The following is a 21088-nucleotide window of genomic DNA, read 5'->3' on the forward strand; positions in this document are numbered from 1 at the left end:
TCTCCTCACACCTCCCTGCCTCTCGTCAGCAGCTGCTAGGCTAGTCACAAGAAGTGATGGCAGCACTGACTGCTAGCAGAGGAAAGTGGTAGAAAGGGGAGTAGGGAAGCGGTGCACGTACTCAGCTGCACCCAGCCAGCAACAATGCATGGCATCTCAGTAAACAAACCATTTCATCTACTGAGACAAAAACAAGATTTTTTTTGTGTTTTTTTCAAATTTCCCTGATATTCCCATGATTTCCCTAACACGTTTGAAATTCCCTGATTTCCAGAACTTGTAGCAACCCTGTTATTGAATAATGTGAAAATCAGTAAAAGCTAACAGTGGGAAGAATCAGTTTGGGTTCTAGCAAAATGAAGGAACATGTGACATAATACTGACCTTACAACTTATCCTAGACAGGTTAAAGAAAGGCAAACCTACATTTATGGCATTTGTAAATTTACACAAAGCTTCTGACAATGCTCGCTGGAATACAGTCTTTGAAATTCTGAATGTAGCAAGGATAAAATACAGGAAGTGATTGGTTATTTATGCAGAAAGTAGACAACAGTTATAAGATCTGAAGAAATGAAAGGGAAGCCATAGTTCAGAAGGGAGTGTGACGGGGTTGTAGCCTATCTCCAATGTTAACCAGTCATTTCAACAAGCAAGAAAATAAGGAAGTTAAAGAGAAATTTGGAAAGGGAATTAAAATTCAGGGAGAAGAACTCTGAGCTTTGTTGATGGCACTATTAGTCTGTGAGAGACTGCAAATGATTTGGAAGAGCAATTAAATGCAAAGATACTGTTCGAAAAGAGGTTATAGGATATACATCAACAAAATTAAAACAAGGTAATAGAATGTAGCTGAATACAATCAGGCAATGATGATGGAATTAGCTAAGGAAATGAGGAGTTTTGGTATTTGGGAAGCAAAATAACTAATGATGGCTGAATTAGAGAAGGTATAAAATGTAGATTGGTTATAGCAAGAAAAGTATTTCTAAAAAACAGAAATCTGATAACGTTTCGTCTAAATTTAAGCATTAGGAAGTCTGTTCTGAAGATATTTATCTGGAGTTTATCTTTGTATAGAAATGAAACATGGATGATAAACGGTTCAGACAAGAAAGGAGCAGAAGCTTTTGAAATGGGGTGCTACAGAAGAGTGCTGAAGATTAGATGGGTATTTCAAGCAGATAATTAATAAAAATTAAATTTATGGCACAACTTGACTAAAAAAGAAGGGATCAGCTGATAGGACACATCCTGAAGCATCAAGGAATTGTCATTTTGGTAATGGAGGGAACTGTGGAGTGGGAGAGGGAGAGGGCGAGGGAGAGGGAGAGGGAGAGGGAGGAGTAAGAATTGCAGAGGGAGACCAAGGCTTGAATACAGCAAGCAGGTTCAAATGGATGCATGTTGCACTAGTTATTCAGTGATGTGGCTTGCACAGGATAGATTAGCATCGAGAGCTGCATCAAACCAGTCTTTGGACTGAAGATCACTACAGCAACCATGTCATACTTAAGTAAAAATATAATGTATTCAATCTCAGGATTCCAACAACTTCCTGCACTTTTTCCCTCCTGCTTTAATGAAAACCAGATATGTGGCTATGGCTGTTTGCAGGAAGCCAGCAGATACTGACCTGTAGCTTAGCGCACAAAGCTTTCATCATCCAGCCCAAAAGAAGCAGTTTTAAACATGCTGATACACAGAGCTGAAACTGTTTGTCACAAAGATCACTGAGATCAGATATATAAGAAGGGTATTCTAGAAGAATAGCTATAATGATCAAGATATTAAGTTAGCCATCTTGTACAAATGAAAACACAGAGAAACTCAATCATTAGAAGATGTCTTCAGCCTAGAACACTCGTCCTTTTTTCTGAGCTACAACAAATAAAATAGGGTCTTTCTTGGGCAGACATGGCATTCAATCCTTTTTCTGACTACCCACAAAAATTAAAGAGGTGCTGCACCCAGTGAAAAACAGCCTTTGTCTCTGTGTACCTGGAATTTATAAAATATCTTGTGAATGTGGTAACAATTACATTGGTTAGTCAATTCGAAAGATTTTAGAATGAGAGCACTGACACCACATTAAACATTGATTTTAACAAATCTGCTGTTGCCAAACACAGTCTCATGAACAAACATGATCATCAAATAAGCCATTGAAATCAAAATATTGGGACAGCAGCTACATCCATAGTGGTCCATGGAAATGGGCACTTGATGCTGAAAGGCAACAGAGAAATACATTGAATCATTCATGAAATCAACATTGCTACAAATGATCTGCAGTCATAGACATTGACATAATCTCTAGTAGTATATGAAGTCCGTGATTCATGGCATCATTTGGCCAGCTCAATAAAGTATTTAACAGCATACTGAAATCTGATGATAATAATGGAGGAAATTGACAAAAGCCTAAGACTGAATACAAATCAGGTGTGGCAAGAACTCCGTGAAGCATTTATTCACAATTCTGGGTTTCTTTTAACTGGGTGGTTGGTTGATTCAGGGGAGGGGATCAAACAGCGAAGTCATCAGTCCCATTGGATTAGAGAAGAAAGTCGGCCATGCCCTTTCATAGGAACCTTCCCGTCATTTACCTGAAGCGATTTAGGGAAATCACGGAAAACCTAAATCAGGATGGCCGGACATGGGTTTGAACTGTCGTCCTCCCAAATATGAGTCCAGTGTGCTAATCACTGTGCCACCTCACTCAGTTTTAACCGACACTGGAAAATACATCATGATAGGAACATGATTGTTGCATCATTACAAAAGGAAAAGTAACTGTATTACTGGAGTATGAGCTTATTTTAGTAAAAATATTTCAGACAAGTGGTATAATTAGCACAAATAATACAATTGAGAAGAAAAAAGTTTTATGTGTGCTCTCTCTCTCTCTCTCTCTCTCTCTCTTGAGTAGTACAGTTATTTTTTTTTTTTTAAATTCATAAAAAATTATAGGAATATTTACAACTGAATACCTCAAAATGAGAATATCTTCTATGAGTGTGGTATAATTATTTTGGCGTGGTAATCCTAGAGACACTAAGAGACACCAAGGCCAACATCACAGTCCTTGCACCACCTACTATTTTTCTTCCTTCAAAATGGTTCAGATGGCTCCAAGCACTATGGGACTTAACATCTGAGGTCATCAGTCCCCTAGACTTAGAACTACTTCCACCTAACAAACCTAAGGACATCACACACATCCATGCCCGAGGCAGAATTCGAACCCGCGACTGTAGCAGCCGTGCGTTTCCAGACTGAAACGCCTAGAACTCCTCGGCCACAGCGGCCGCCTACTTTTCTTCCTGATGCATTTATCTGTCTTCTTTTTCACCTCCATTTGAACCAACTTTGCAGTAGCAAACTTCATTGATCTCATTTGCAATAGCTCACACAGATGGAAAATAATACTGAAAAGCCAGTAGCTTTCATGTAACAGCATTGCCATTGCAGACCCCTTACACCATATAGAAATCTGTTTTAACAAATTATAAGATAGTTGCTTACCAGTACTTAACTTAAGCCGGCCGGAGTGGCCGTGCGGTTCTAGGCGCTACAGTCTGGAGCCGAGCGACCGCTACGGTCACAGATTCGAATCCTGCCTCGGGCATGGATGTGTGTGGTGTCCTTAGGTTAGTTAGGTTTAATTAGTTCTAAGTTCTAGGTGACTGATGACCTCAGAAGTTAAGTCACACAGTGCTCAGAGCCATTTGAACCATTTTGAACTTAACTTAAGGAGGTAAAATGTTTAGTCAACTGCAAGTTAATACAGAGTGCAGAATTAGTTAAAATTTAGGTTATTTTGCGCAAATTGTGTATAATCAAAAGAATATTTTGCAAAAGGGATCTATCGAATGAGGCAGTATAGTTGTTAAGACACTGACATATTCAGGAGGATACAGTTTTCTCTGTCTGGCCTTGTGATTTAGGTTTCCCAAATCACTTCAGGCAAATGCTGCAACAGTTTCTTTACCAAGGCCACTGCTGACCACTTGTCTATCCTTGTAAAACCACCCACATATATTCTATGTGTATGTACATTTCAGCTATTAATTTTCATTGTATTATGATCACAAATCCTGTATCATTGCAAGATGATCCATAGATGAATAAATAAATACCTTGACCCATTCCAAAATCATGCAAGTTCTCCTTTCTCATCAAGGTCAACAGAATACGATCAATGAATGAGCTGAAAATAGCTTTTCAAAGTCTTACTTAGGAATAAAGGAGACAAATCACAAAAAAGGCAGAAGTGCTGCATCATCGATAAGCATACAAACAAATGGTATGGAGCCTGGCTAGCTTTCAGAATACACTTCCTTTCTCTAGCTGGGCTCACCCTAGATTTTACACCAGAAACACTCACCATGGGCCAGTGAAGAGCTGGCAGTCAACTGACCACAATGTAGGGAGACAGGTGTGTGCATGTGAGTGTGTGTTTTTCCTACAGCTAGAAAAAGGAAGTGCATTCTGAAAGCTAGCCAAGCTCCATACTTTCTTTTTGTGTGCTTATTGATGATGCAGCGCTTCTGTCTTTCGGCGAGTCATCTCCTTTATTTCTAAATAATTCATAATTTTCAAACAGAAATTTCCACAGATTATTTTTCCAAGTCTTAGCTGAGAATAATGATAAATTGAAAGCTATTGTACACACACAGAGACACACACACACACACACACACACACACACACACACACACACACACACACTCTCTCTCTCTCTCTCTCTCTCTCTCTCAAGTATCTCAAGTAAAAGAATACATGTCTTGGACATCTGATCTCTATGTTCCCTATCACATGCAGTTTTAGCTCCATGTATTACAACATTTAAAATTGCTTTCTTGTGGGTTGCATGATGAAAAAGCTTTGTGCACTCAGATATAGGTCAATATGTGTTGGCTTCCGCTAAACACAGTGCTCTAGCAGTCCATCCGATTTTCCTTCAAATAGCATATCTAAAAATGGTAATTTTCCTTCTCTATCCATCTCAGTTGTGGTTTCAATATTTTGGTGCATACTATTCATATGATCAATGAACAGGTTAGCATATGGAAGCCCCATGAATTTGTGGTGGCTCCATGGTGTAATTTGGCTAACTAAATAAAGTACTTAATGGGCTACTGAAATCTCCTGACAATGGCGATGCAGAAAGTTACTGAAGGCCTGAGGCTGAATACAAATCTGACATGGTAAGAACTAGAGGAAGCATGTATTCAAGAAAGTCACTGCAAAAAACTTTGTTATCAACCCAGGATTGTTCCAGTTCACAGCTAAGTACAGAGCTTCTGGACAGTGTTCAAAGTATTGCAACCAAACTTGACAGAAGTGAATCAAAGTGTCTCATGTTTATTTTGTGTTAGTGGGGGTCTTTCTTTGACCGAGTCATTTTGAGTAAAATCCTTCATATATGTACAACTCTGATAAAGGCAAATATAATAGTGATGGAGACGTTTGAATATTTTAATCCATAATGTGGTCACACAGCAAAGACAATTTAAGTCAGACTGTCACATTTAATAATAAAACTCAACAACTGAAGAACACATGGTGAGGTTTTGGAAATGTAATGAAGATAATGTTATAATCAAGAACCTCAACAAATTACAAAAATGCTAAGACAAAATAATATATCTTGATACAAATGCAATGAAATATGAGGAAAGAAGTAGCAATACCAATGTATCATTAGACAAAGAACACAGTGCCTGAAATTTCATAGGGAACTGGAAGAGCATCCCGAAATGTGTTTTAAATACAACCTCTAAAGTAAGCAAATATCACTGGTGGAAGAGCTTGGTAATCTGATGATGATCTAGTTTAACTCCCAACTATATCTGAGTGAAATACAGGTCTTCCTCTACTTTTCCTTTTGTCTTTATCCTATACCTACATGAGGTCAGCATGGTTATTATTGGATCTGGCATTGATAATATTAGAGGGTGGCTGGATTCCCTTTCTGTCGCAATCCCTCTTGTTCCAGGACAGAATTTGTCTACTGTAACTGCCTGTGCGCAGTGTTAGCCATATGAAAGTGTGTGAACATTTTCTAAACGTTTGTGAATTGTGCAAGTGAAGGAGGATGTGAGTACCAGCTCAGTATTCACCTAGTCAGGTGTGGGAAACCACCTAAAAACCACATCCAGACTGGCACATCAGCCCACATCATTAATCTGCTGGGGGGGATTCCATTCAGAGCTGGTGCACCTGCCCGAATCGTGGAAGCTGTGTGCTACGTACACATTTATCTGGGCATCTCAGAGTACAATACAGGTAAAAGCTGTATTTTGAGCCAGTAAAATTTAGACACACAACTGAAAATTCAGTTGGAACAATATCACTATTTACTTTTTCAGTTGGAACAATATCACTATTTACTTAGTTAATAAGTTAAATGTACCATAGATCACTTGAATGAGTATTTTATTGAAATGCCATGGCACGAATCAGTCTACAGGATATGTATACACGATAAGTATTAACATTAATGAGCACATTTTGTTTTAGTCCTACTAGTATTTTAATTTTTTATGGGCTACTCATGCACTTAGTCTTAAAAATTATTTTTTTTTCAATTTTTTTACAAGCTACTAGTTTTAACATCTCTGGAAGTACTGGAAACTATAAGAAATGCAATTTGGTCATAGATCAATGAAAGGAAGATCCTGATGTCACTTCCACATGATAGAGGAGGGGCTACGCTTGTGTCACAGAAGTGGCTTGGAATGCAAGGACCAAGTATCTCCTGGGATAAGGAGATCCCTTCTGCCAAGTGACAGCAGCCTCCTTGGAGGGTGAATGAGCAGGTAGAAGGCAGGGCACTCTCTTGTCCTTAGAGCAGGAAACCACTCCTAAAGGCAGATGAGATTGACAAGGCCAACAGGATACAATATGGAAGGCATTACGGAACCATGTGGTATCCCTTGTCCCACTGGACTGCACTCTCAGGTACGGTTGTCCCTGAGAAGAAATATTCTGGAATAGGCCCACAGTCAGATCTTTGAGTCGGAACTTACCCAGGTGAATTATACACTGAATTAAATCAAGATAAGTGGCGGAAAATGGAAACATCTTTATTGAGAATTGCTGCACAGAATTTGAAGATGTCAAATAAAGAGGAAAATTATAAAAGATGAAGAGAGATATGGAGGGACATAATATAAGACTTTTAGGGCTAAATGAGGTCCAATAGGAAGGAGAATTTGAATCTGGACAATACAAGATAATTCACAAAAGATTGGAAAGGAAGGGAAATTAAATTGGGAGTTATACACAAGATACACCTAGACAAGAACGCAGTAAGGGTTATTCCAGGTAATGACAGAATGTTAGCAGTGAAATTAAACAGTAACCTTGTGCATACATTGACTACTCAAGTTTATATGCCAATGGCAGATGCAAAAAAAAGAGGAAATGGACAAACTATATGAGCAGATTACTATGAAGAAAATGGAAAAGGCCAAGTAAGAACTTTAATGATGGGAGAATTCTCCAGTCACTAAAATTTTCTACCTTTCCAACATTGCTGGAATTATTCAGCACAACTTTTTGCATCCTGTTTATTAATTTGATTCAAACCATCAGTTCCAAGAAACTTAAGTTTTCTAAGAAAGTAAATTGTTTACATAATCAAATGCCTTGAAAAAATCATAAGAAATACTACCTGGCAATATTTTATTATTTAAGGCTTGTAATATTTGGTGAGTGAATGTTTAAACAGCATTCACAATCAAGCAACCCTTCTGGAATCCAAACTGTGATATGCGAAGTAAGCCATTTCTACTTAAATGTGAGAACACACTTAAAATACATTTTTTATATATTTTTTTTGAAAGAAAAACACATATCAGTAATGAACCTGGATGATAATTATTCAACTCTTTCTTTTCACCTTTCTTATAAGAATGTTTAATGATTGCATATTTTAATCTGTCTGGAAAAAAATTCCTTTACCAGCAATGCGTTACATATATCACCAAGGCCATTACTTAAGTCAGAACAAATTTTCAGAATTGTGTTTAAAGTTCCATCAACACAATGTGAGCTTTTGTTTTTCAAAGTTTTTATAATTTTATTAATTTCAGTGAAAGATATTAGAGCTACTTCCAGTTGCTTGAAGTTTTGTGGAATGACAGTTTTAATATATTCTTTTGTTTCTTCAACTGAATCAGTTAATCCTATTTTTGTTACTACATTTAGAAAGTCATTGTCGTAAACAATCACAACTTGTGAAGCATGAGCCACAACATTTTCATTTAGTTTAATTGTTATGGTATCTTGTACACTGACTGGTTGTCCTGTCCCCCATTTGCCAATATTCCATATAGTTTTAATCTTACTACCTGCATTATTAATTTATATCAGGATGTTCATACTTCTGGACATTGTAATGATATTCCTAATAAAATATTACTTTTTTTTTTAATGCACATAGCATCATTTATATTACCCTCTTCTTCCCCCTACTAGAAGATTTTAATTCCTTTTCTTTCATTATCTAGGGCTTACCATTTTTAATAAACTTTCTGGATAATTATTTAGGAAACCTCATATTCCTTCTCCCATACCACCTCTTGTAACTTGCTCTTAAAACACTTTACCCTGTACTCATAATAAGACTCTCCGCTTTGTATTAACCTGCCTCAGAGTTGTAGGACGCTATATGGTTTATTTCTGTTAACAATTGGGTACACATTAATTGTTTCAGGCTGGGCACTGTTCATAAAAATCTTATTAATCTGGGTCCTGCTATCTTGCTGCACACAAATTGAGAAATTAGCTACTGAAAGCAGACTGAAACACTCAAATTATGAGTCCAATTCATTTTTCCTGTCAGTATCTTTTAAGAAATCTGCACTGAAATCTCCACATACTACTTACTGAACAGAAAAGCACATTATTAAATTCTTAAACTAAGAATATACCTTGGAGGTTCTGGTATCAAGCCTTCCTGCATAATGGCAGATTCTGGAAGAACAGCAGCTTCTTCACTAATATGATAGAGCTCTGATGCAGGGACCATCTGCTTCTCACCTAAGCACATATTGATTTTCATTACACCACTGTGACAGAAAAAGTTATGCATACAACCACCTCCTTAAAATTTATTCTTACAATTTTGCTGCTTTGATGGTCTCATTTAATCCCACAGTTAAGTGGAACATTGGTAGCTGAGCATAAAAATGAGAAAGATTATGGTTTAACATCTGATCAATAATGATGCCATTAAGAGATGTAGTTAGCTGTATAGCAGTCACAACTGTGACTTTTGTAGGGTGTGAAAGGAGGTTTAATTGGTAAGTGACTACCACTGCTGGAGGGTGTAGTAAAGAAACTAGCATAGAAAATAACGAACGCACCACAAGATGAAATGTAGACAACTTACTGAAAAGTCAGGAAATGTCAAATCAGAGGGAAGTATGAGAAATAGTAAATATGTCATCATCATCATCATCATCAGCCAATTCAATCATTAGATGATGTGGCCTCTTTGAGTCATGGATTCAGGTAGGCTTTCAGAAGTCTTCTCCAAGTGGGACGGTCTTGGGCAGTTCTCTGCCAGGTGTTACCAGCGATCTTCTTGATGTCTTTGTCCCATCTGTCTGGTGGTCTTCCTCTAGGCCTCCGGTGCTCTCTCGGACTCCACTCCAGTACTAGCTTCGTCCATCTGTTGTCTTTTCTTCTTGCGACGTGGCCAGCCCACTGCCATTTCAAGGAACCTACTCTCTCTAAGATGTCATTAACCTTCGTCACAGACCGGATGTCATCTGCCCTTTTCCTGTCCTTTCTTGTAGAGCCCAGCATTGATCTCTCCATGGCTCTCTGTGCTGTCCTAAGTTTCCCTTTTGTGAATGAGTTCAGTGTCCATGTCTCGCTGCCATACGTCATCACAGGAAGAATGCATTGATCAAATACTGCTTTCTTCAGATTTACTGGCATTTTTGATCTGAATACTTTTGAATTCTTCCCAAATGCTTGCCAGCCAAGCTTGATGCGTCCCAGCTGGAGATGTGAAAGTCAAGGACAGTCTACTAGAAGAGGTCAGTGAATATGTGTACCTTGGCCAGATTATAAATATGAAGGGAAATATGTCATATTAATAATAAATTGTTTGACATAGTTACTTGTTGATAGTAGTTTATTTTTGGGCATTGCCTATCATCAGTGGTATCTGTATTACAAAAGACACATATTTCTTACGCTATGTAATTTACAGTGTGTACAGTAGTGTTTTACGCATGTGTGAGTTTTCAGTTCGTTGTAATGTGGCTTGCCTTACATGTAATATTTTCTAGAGTATGCCAGTGACACTATTTCATAATATTCATTTAATAATATGATTATTTGATTTACATATACATATATCCAATCAGAATAAGGTATTTGTTATGATAATATACATAGCTGTACAACTGCTGTACATTCAAAAATTATTTTTGTTATACATTAAAGAAATATATGGTAACCCTGCTTCTAATTTTTATTATCTCTGTCAGCAGAACAAAGGAATGTGTAGCCATCAAAGAATATTAGAGAAATTTTGATGAAGTTTTCATTTTTTAGATCAGTTTGTCCATTTAAAATACTGTCAGGATGTTTCGTTATGCAGGGTGTCCCATGTAATAATGCCGCCTCATAAATTTCCAATAAGAAACAAGTGTGAAAATTGTAATTGGCCAGGGACACTCCTATGTCAGGGGCTCGCACAATGTGCAGGAATGTGTAATTTATAGAGGTCAATGGTCAATGAACACCAGTTTTAACACAAAAGTTACGTAATTACTATTAAAAACAGTCTTGATCACGATTTATTTAACAAGGTGACCGGTTTCGACCACTACTGTGGTCATCTTCAGACCATTGAGTAGGAACCCCTTTCTGTTGTGATTCTCCAACAGAAAGGGGTTCCTACTCAATGGTCTGAAGATGACCACAGTAGTGGTCGAAACCGGTCACCTTGTTAAATAAATCGTGATCAAGACTGTTTTTAATAGTAATTATTTACAAGACATTGATCACTGCTGTTCCCGTAATGCATTCAAAAGTAATACAAAAGTTACGGTTCTTGAAATGGCACACGTAAGTTTTTTCTACAGAAAGGAACACTAGAAGTTGAATTAGATATGGCAGACTTAGTTTCACACTTCTAAGCCTCATACATTCTGAAATATTATACTTTAAAGGACTGCAATTGCTTTGCAGTTTCTGCCATGATGCACAAGGCAAAGGCTGTCTGCACTGTCCTCCAGCCTCCTGTAAACAGACCACTACCACTACGCATGTTCTACCCACTTTGTTCAGTCTACTGGTGTCTCCTACTCGAGCCTACTGTACTGCTGCCGGTATCAAACAGCAAAATACACTGTGACACATTTCACATATGGTTCGGACAGTGCTTCCCCAGGTTTGGTGTGACTTGTGACACTTACAGTAATCTTGTTGATACAGTGGTCTTCAGTAATGATGAAAAATTAGATATGATTTTAATTTACAGCAAAAGTGTCAGAAATGCAACCACAGCTGTCACAGTGTATCCTGAACACTACCCTGATCAACAGAGTCCTTTATGTAGTACCATTTCCAACCTCTGCACTAATGTCATGGAAGCAGGCAGATGGGCACCCAGTTACTATCAACGAAATTGCTGTTCCGACTGCTGTAGTGCACAATCCTCAGGTGAGTTTACAACACATTGCACATGGTTCTGGAATAAGGATTAGTAGTCTGCATATGTTTCATCCGTATCATGTCTCACTCCACCACAAACTGTACAAGAATGGCTTTGAATCCTGACTTTGATTCTATCAATCCCTCACTTCAGTGGCTGCAAGGTCATCATGACTCCCTATGCGATACTTTGTTTATGGATGAAGCTTTGTTCACAAATCTTGGTCATTTGAATCTGCAGAACACGCACTATGGGTCTATGCAAAAATGGCACCGGATTCGCATAGTTACACATCAATGACAGTGGAGTGTTAATTACAAATTACTTAGGAATGAAGGAGATGACTCACCAAAAGGCAGAAGCGCTGCATCATTGATGGATGCACAAACAAAAGATATGGTGCCTGGCTAGCATTTGGAATCCACTTCCTTTTTCTAGCCATATGAAAAATATGCACACGAAAACACACACACACACACACACACACACACACACACACACACACACACACTCACTCACTCACATGCACATGCCTATCACCCTACTTTGCACTCAGTTGACTGCCCGCTCTTTACAGTTGAGTCTACTGTGGTGAGATGGGGTTGTGCGATGGGGTGGGGGGAGAGATGGTGAGAGGTGAGAGGCAGGGAGGGGGTTCAGGGGAAGCATCTAGCAGCTTGTGGGATATTGGGGAGCTATGTTTAGCCCAGGAAGGTTACAAGAGCGAAGAATGTTCTGTAAACGTAGCTCCCATCTGTGCAGCTCTGAAAAGCTGGTGGTGGTGGGGAGGATCAGATGGCACAGGTTGTGAAGGAGCCATGGAAATCTCATATGTTGTGCTCTGCTGCACGTTGTGCCACTGGGCGGTCCACCTTGTTTTTGGCAACAGTTTGGTGGTGGGCATTCACTCTAGTTGACAGTTGGTTGGTTGCCATACCAATGTAAAAACTGTGCAGTGATAGCTGCAGAGCTGGTATATAACATGGCTGCTTTCACAGGTCACATGGCCTCTGGTGGGGTAGGATAAGCCTGTGACGGGAGCAGAATAGGTGGTGGTGGGTGCGTGGATTGGGCAGGTCTTGCATCTGTGTCTTGCACCGGGTTATGATCCTGTGGCAGGGGATTGGGGGTGGGAGTGGTATTGGGATGGACTAAGATGTTGTGGAGGTTGGGTGGGCGGAACATCGCTTTGGGAGGAGTTGGGAGTATCTTACGTAGGACATCCCTCACTTCAGGGCACGATGATAGATAATCAGAGCCCTGATGAAGGATGTGTTTCGCTCGTTCCAGTCCGAGACAGTATTCAGTGACAAGTGGGGCACTTCTTTGTGGTTGGTTATTGGGATGGATGTGAGAATTAGATGTGTGTGAGCACGTGGCATTGGGAAGCCTGTTTGTGAATTAGGTTTAGAGGGTATTGCTTGTTTGCAAAGGCCTTTGTTAGGCCTTCAGCATACTGGGTGAGGGAGTTCTCATCACTGCAGATGCATCCATCATGGGTCACCAGGATATATGGGAGGCATTTTTTGGTATGGAAGGGGTGGCAGCTGCCAAAGTGCAGGTACTGTTGGTGATTGGTGAGATTGATGTGGACCAAGGTGTGGATGAAGCTATCTGAGAGGATGAGATTGACATCTAGGAAGGTGGCACAATGGGTGGTGGAGGAAGTGGAGGGGAGAGAAGGTGATGAGGTTGTGGAGGAATTAGGATAAGGTGTCCTGGCCTTGGGTCCAGGTTATTAATAAACTATACCGCCTAATGGCTCCCTTCCATCCAAACCTTGTGTCACCCATCCTTCATTATTGTCTCCTTCATTTAGCTCAACTCTATTGTCCGTCCGTTACTTTCTCTTATGTTTTTTCCCACTCACTTTTATGAGACACTCCATATCAGTTGGGACACATGTGGTCCAAGTGACTTTTGTTACACCCTGTAGCATCAGCTGCGTCTGTTATGACAGCTGCACACACTACTCCATGTGCCATGCAACACCCAATAACAGCATAACACACTTCTAGCAACTCAAAATCCTTCCCTCCCTCACATATCTCTCCCAATTTGCCTGTTCTTGTTTCCTTTTTATCTCTTATGTGCGCCAATAAATCAGTCGCAATCAAATTTATTTTGTACGCAATCAGATATACCCCAATCACAAAATTACCCCATGTCCCACACATAATTCCTTTCATTTCTCACGCCTGTCAATGTTATTCAACTCCCCCTACAAACACCTGGCACCTTTACTCACCACTTCCAATGCCAACTTCTTTCCCCAACTCTATCCCTCCCCCCCTCCGCAATGGAACCCTACTCTACTTATCTGTACCAGTTAAGAAAAGTTTCCCTATTCCTAGCCAAAACCCTATCCCATATTGTGTTCCTTAAGTGCTGCCTAAGTCATGGGATCCCCCCAATGGCCTAACCATAAAACTCCATGTTTCTAGATCCCACCCTTCCTTCCAAAATAAACTTCATCTTTTCAAATCCCACTAGTATCTTTCCATCACAAAACTGGTTCTAAAAAAACACACCTCCACTCCCTTCACAAAATACTGTTACTATGCAATCACCACTACCTATGCCTCATCAACCACCTAGAAAAATATTCCAAACATCACCTCTACAAATTATCCAGCCAACTGACATCCTACTCCTGTCTCGGGGCATCACTATCCAACCCTCATCCCACCCACAGTGTTCCTTCTCGTCAACTTCTCACAGCACACAGACTTACCTAGCTGACCTTTTCATCCTACCACATCCCTCAAAACCCTGTACAAACACTCCAAGAAATCCAAAGCCGAAACAATACCAAAATGTTGTTAACCTCTCCACCAAAATCCTCAGCCCCACAGAAGTTGCAGTCCTATCCAAAGATCTCTCTGAGCTCTACTCCCTGGTTTAATCATGCTGGACTTGACAAAATCTCCTTTTCCCATTCCCTACAGCGGAAACACTTGTTTGCCACCAACCCTTCCAGCTAAAGCTAATCACATCCCAACACTGAATCCTGCCTGTCCAAATTCATACCACTATCCAACCGTGGGCCTCCCATACTCCCACTTAACCATCCCCTGGTCACCTTCCAGGAATTTCTAACTTCCAACCTAGCCTCACCCCTCCTTCCCCACGTCCCTCCCTAAGAACAACATTTCAACAAAAGAAAGGATTGCCCTACACAATCTAAACACACATCCTGACATTATCAGCCTCCAGGCACACAAAGGTTCCACCACTGTTTTGATGAACTAGAATGACTAACTGGCAGAGGGCCTCCACCAGTTGTCTGACACCTCCACCTATAAGTTCTGCCAAGAGTGAACCCATCCCATAAGTCCAACATAATGTCCAATCCCTGTTGAAATCTTTAGGCCCTTCCCAGAACCTCTCCCCTGAATCCATCTCCCTACATTCCCTGACAACAGCCCACACACCCACCTTCCATATGCTCCCTAAAATTAACAAACCTAACAATCCTGGGCACCCCATTGTGGCTGGTTATGGTGGCCCCACCAAAAGAAAGTAGGTCCTTGTTGATCAACATCTCCAACTAATTGACGAAAACCTAGTCTCCCACATTAAAGATACCAACCACTTCCTGCGCTGGCTCTCCACCATCCCCAAACCCTTACTTCCCACAATCCTACTAGTCACTGCTGATGCAACCTCCCACACACCAACGTCCCTCATTGCGCTGGCTCTCCACCATCCACAAACCCTTACTTCCCACAATCCTACTAGTCACTTCTGATGCAACCTCCCACACACCAACGTCCCTCATGCCTGTGCCCTTGCTCCGACTGAACACTACCTCTCCTAATGCCCTCCAGATTCCAAACCCACTATTTCATTCCTTGTACACCTAACCAACTACATCCTAACCTATAACCTTTGAAGGGAAGGTATACAAATCCATGGCACAGCCATGAGCACTCGCATGGCAGCCTCCTATGTCAACCTCTTCATGGGCCACCTAGAGGAAACATTCCTAGCTTCCCAAAACCTCAACCCCTGGTCTGGATCATGTTTACTGATGACATCTTTATAATCTCAACCCAAGGTCAGGACACCTTATCCTCATTCCTCCACAACCTCAACACCTTCTCCCTCATCCACTTTACCTGGTCCTTCTCCACCCATCATGCCACCTTTCTAGATGTCAATCTCCTCCTCTCATATAACTCCATCCTCACCTTGGTCTACATCAGACCCACCAATCAAAACCAGTACCTGCACTTTGACAGCTGCCATCCCTTCAACACCAACCTGGCCATACATGGCAGACACATTGCAGTGATGAGAAATTCCTTGCCCAGCATGCTGAAGGCCTAACGAAGGCCTTTTCAGACAGGCATTACCCTCCAGACCTAACTCACAAAAATTTTTTCCCATATCATACACTCACACACACCTAATCCTTATGTCCACCCCAAGAACCAACCACAAAGAAGCTCCCCAACTTGTCACCCAATGCCACCCCTGACTAGAATGACTGAATCACATCCTTCCTCTGGGCTTTGATTATCTATCATCAAGCCCTGAAACAAGAGACATCCTACCCAAGATACTCCCAACCCCTCCCAATGCAGTGCCCACTCAACCTCCACAATATCCTAACCCATCCCAATATCACTCCCACCCCCAAACCCCAGCCAGTTATCATACCCCGGTGCAAGACGCAGATGCAAGACCTGCCCGATCCACCTACCCACCACCACAGGCTTATCCTACCCCATCAGAGGCCACGCGAGCTGTGAAAGCAGCCATGTTACATACCAGCTCTGCTGCAATCACTGCACAGTTTTTACATTTGTATGGCAACCAACCAACTGTCAACTAGAATGAATGACCAGCTCCAAACTGTTGCCAAAAACAAGGTGGACCACCCAGTGGCACAATATGCAGCAGAGCACAACATATGAGATTTCCATGGCTCCTTCACAACCTGTGCCATCCGGATCCTCCCCACCACCACCAGCTTTTCTGAGCTGCGCAGATGGGAGCTATGCTTCCAGAACATCCTCCACTCCCGTAAACTTCCTGGGCTAAACCTAAGGTAACTCGCTGCTCACTCCATCCAACAGTGTGGGTGTGTGTGTGTGTGTGTGAGAGAGAGAGAGAGAGAGAGAGAGAGAGAGAGAGAGAGAGTACACCATCCCCTGCCCCAGTACCCTAGCCCACTTTGTGTCCCCACATCAGCTAGTTGTGTTCTGTTATCTCACATCCTAGTCTATGATATTGCATGCCCAGCCTTCCACCACCTGCCCCCTATACCTGCACCCCTTGCTAGCCCATAAATGGCTCCCCTCTCTCCCAAGGTACCGCCAGATGCTTCCCCCCAACCCCCTCCCTGGCTCACGCCTCTCTTGATCCCTCCCTCCACCCCACCGTACACCCCCCCTCTCACCCCAGTACATTCACCATTGGCCAGTAAAAAGCTGGCAGTTGACTGACCACCATGTAGTGAGACAGGCATGTGCATGTGAGTGAGTGTGTGTGTGTTCATGTACATGTTTTTCCTACAGCTAGAGAAAGGAAAAACACTCCGAAAGCTATCCAAGTTCCATCCCTTTTGTTTGCATGCCTATTGATGATGCAGCACTTCTGCCTTTTGGTGAGTCATCTCCTTTATACCTAAATAATTCTAAATAATTTCAGCTAGAACTTTCTGTACATTATTATACCACAGTGGGGTGTTAATCTTTGGTGTAGCATCACTGGTACCCTTATTATAGGTCCATACTGTTATCAGGGTATATTAACTGGCTGGCAGTGCGCCTCATTTCTGCATGACACTCTACCCCTTATCATGTAGACACGGGACTGGAAACATCTCTATCAATGTGGTTCCATCATGATGGATGCCCCACACACTACACCCATGTCTCCAGGGAAGTTGTGGATGTAATGTTTCCAAATACGTGGATAGGATGGGGAGGTCCTGTGAGCTGGCCAGTATGGTCCCCCAAAGTGACACCATTAGACCTCTTTCTCTGAGGCCCAGTGAGAGAGTGTGTTTATGACGAACACCCAATAACACCAGAAGATATGCAACAACGTATTACCACTGTGTGTGTTGCAATATATATGGAAACACTACAATTTGTGCATCATTCACTTGTTCACCATTTCCACAAGTGTACTAATGCAAACGTAGAACAGTTAACATCTGTTCAAGATGTTACTTATACTATTTGATGTTTTCCCTATAAAAGGTAATGTGCACCATTTCTTTTCCAGTTTTTCTGTATTTTTCACTGGGGACAGTAGAGAACCTGCTTGCTTCTTCATCTTTTTACCTAAAATTTTATCAATGGTGTTGGGGGTCAAATTCATTATTTATGGCTATTGTTTTTATCTTGTTAAGTTCCTGATCAAAGACATCTTGGGACACAGGGACAGACAGGAGAAGATGGATCATGAGACGGATTGCTGCATGTTTTTAGATTGTAGGATGCTGAGAGGAAGTAGGGATCAAAGTGTCAGTGTAGGAATCTTTTCGGTAACTTTTAAATTTATGGTTACTGTCTTCTATCTTTAAGATAATGTTCTACAACCTGCGAGCATGCAGCATTCCATCACATGATCCATCGTCTCCTTTCTATTCCTATGTCCCAAGATGACTTTAACCAGGAACTTAACACAATAAAAACAATAGCTCTAAGTAATGAATTTGAGCTCAACACCATTTATAAAATTTTAGGTAAAAAGACGAAGAAGCAAGCCGATTCCCTACTGTCCCCAATGAAAAACACAGAAAAACTGGAAAAGAAATGGTGCACATTACCTTTTGTAGGGAAAACATCAAATAGCATAAGTAACATCTTGAAGGCAAAGGGCTTCTCTGTGTTTTTCTATGTTCCTCAGACAATAGGTGGTTTCTTGTTCAATCCAAAGACAAAGGACCAGCTATCACAAAATGTGGGGTTTCCAAAATCACACACCATGAGTGTCAGTCTTGCTACACTGTACACACAGGGAGGTCAAACTGTACCAGGCTTAAAGAATACCACAGAAGCTGCGAATTGAAAAAACCTGAATCAGCCTTTGCAGAACATTGCCTGAACAATAACCACAAATACACAATACATGTACAAGTCCTACACACAGAGGAAAAGGGGGCCAAACTCAACCAATTAGTAACTACAGATATTAAAAACAGATGTGTATATCCCCACACCTATTATTAAGCAAGGAAACCCAATTCAATTAGTCGCCTCTTTTATATGAGATCACAACCACAGGATAGAAGCAAAACTTTGGGCCCCCATCCAGCGTAGTTATAAAGCTCTTGGCTGACTCATAACTTTAGTCCGGTCATTGCAGTGCAGTTGCTGAATGTGCAATAATGCATGTAATTTGTTAAAAATGGTTGTTGACATAATTGTACATTAAGCTATGGATCAATACCTTAAGAAGTTGAGATGATATCTTTGCCTTGTCATTATGTTTATCTGTGCTTTATCATGTTTGGGAATCAGTAATGTACTTGAAAATGGGCTTATAACCTGAAACCTAGGTTTTGCATTAACATTAATAATAAAATTGTGAAACAAGGCCAAAAACAGTGTTTGTTTAGTTAATTTAATTCTTATATCAACTATTGGTTTGACAGTGGCGTCTGGTTTATGTTTGATTGGGATCATAATTTGTGTGCAGAGGGGTTCATGATGGTGTGGTATGCTTTTTCGAGAAATTTTGTGTGACAACATGTAATGTGTTTTCTATAGATGTATACATCATTTCCAAAAAAGGTGGCATGCAGCTCACATTAAATTTGGATAAATTTTATAGGCCAATAAATATAAACAAAACAGACAACAGTTGCACAATATCTGAAAAACGCAGTAACATAAATCACTGCACAATAATTGCTACAATCTATTTAACTCTATATGTCATCTTTTGTACACTGCTGGCCACTAACATTGCAACACCAGGAAAGATAGAACATTAAAAAAATTTACTTATTGCGCATACGTAGTAAATTTTGGCATAACAAAGAGAAATTCAATACATTTCATACACAGAAAACAATTTGTTACTAAATGTGTATTTTACAGTTGTTATCTTCTTATAAGGTAAAATTTTCATATATACTGAAGTCGTATCAAAGTTCATGGATACTCATACCAGCGTAATTATTAATTTTCAATATATTGTTGCTATTAATGCTGCTCTATTACAACAACATGAACCATTTAATGAAAGCAGCAACATGCTTATATTATTTATTTTGGAAATATATGTTTCTACAAAATTTTCTATTCAAAGCAATGGAGATGAAAATTAGAAATGTTTAAATTATGAAATCATCCCCCAATTATTCTGCTGTCACCTTGTACAACTTTCCCACCCATCTTTTACCACTATCCACCTGACCTTTCTCTCAGCACAACTCCTTTTGGTCATCATATGAATGATGAATTGATAGCTTTAGCAAGAACTGGTGACCAACTATGATTGCTAATAGCTGTACATCACTGGACATGATGGGATAGTTGTCCAATTCTATACATATTGTGCAAAAATGCTTTCTTCCTGGTAGAACTGGTCTACCAAAGTTTCAGGGCCAGTACATAATTGTGAAAAAAACTCAGGTGATTCTCACATTTTCAACAATAGTCAGTGAGCAAATGCCCGTAACTATAGACCTGTATAACTGACATCAATCCATTGTACTATAATAGAACACACTGTATGCTTGCAGAGATGTCCACTGTAGGAATCAACATCTACTCTGTATACAATGACTTGTGAAACTGGGTCCACACTTATCATCTGCAATATCCAGAAGATAGTAGATAGCAGCACATAGGTTGACGCCACATTTCTTGGCTAGCAGTCACATATAATTGTTTCATACTCAACTATTTTTGCTAAGAAATATTCAGTTTAGCCACAAAGCTGGACAACATTCCAGCAGTCCATATTTTGAACTCTAACTGGCCTCCTAGTAAATAGAATTTAGTATGTCATCCTAAGTTATGAGAAACTTTCTGAAATAGGACTGGAATCAGTAGATTTGTTTTGCACTTTCAAATTCATTAACCATGGCTCTCCATGGGGAAGCATTTCAAACAGCAGCAGTTTGGCTGAAACGTTCAGTTGCCTCCCTCTCATGTGTTGATGTCCTGCAATGCTGACAGAGCACAGTGTCGCTGAATGTAAGTGTAACACCACTGCTCATGTCAGTGACGTTCTCTGAGCTCGGTGGCTAAGGCAGTGGTGGCTGAGGCACGGCTGATGTCTCCAATGCTGAGGCAGCTGTGACCCACTGGAAGAAAGCTGTGGCTGGCGTGTTATATCCCAGGGCTTAGCGGGGACCACATCAGCGGCAGCTCTGTGTCTTGTGTTGTAGGGCAGGCTGCCTTGATGTGAGGTCAAACTCTGGACCCT

General features: G+C 40.6%; 1 protein-coding gene across 1 annotated transcript in view; it reads right to left on the reverse strand.

Moving 5' to 3' along the window:
- The window catches only part of LOC124556863, a 124106-nt gene that overhangs the window by 54044 nt on the left and 48974 nt on the right, over positions 1–21088 (reverse strand). Inside the window, exon 3 of the mRNA XM_047130887.1 lies at positions 8946–9054. Within this exon, the coding sequence (XP_046986843.1) occupies positions 8946–9054 (109 nt within the window). The remainder of the gene's footprint in view (positions 1–8945; positions 9055–21088) is intronic.

This window comes from Schistocerca americana, chromosome X, assembly GCF_021461395.2.
Source record: "Schistocerca americana isolate TAMUIC-IGC-003095 chromosome X, iqSchAmer2.1, whole genome shotgun sequence".
Taxonomy (NCBI): domain Eukaryota; kingdom Metazoa; phylum Arthropoda; class Insecta; order Orthoptera; family Acrididae; genus Schistocerca; species Schistocerca americana.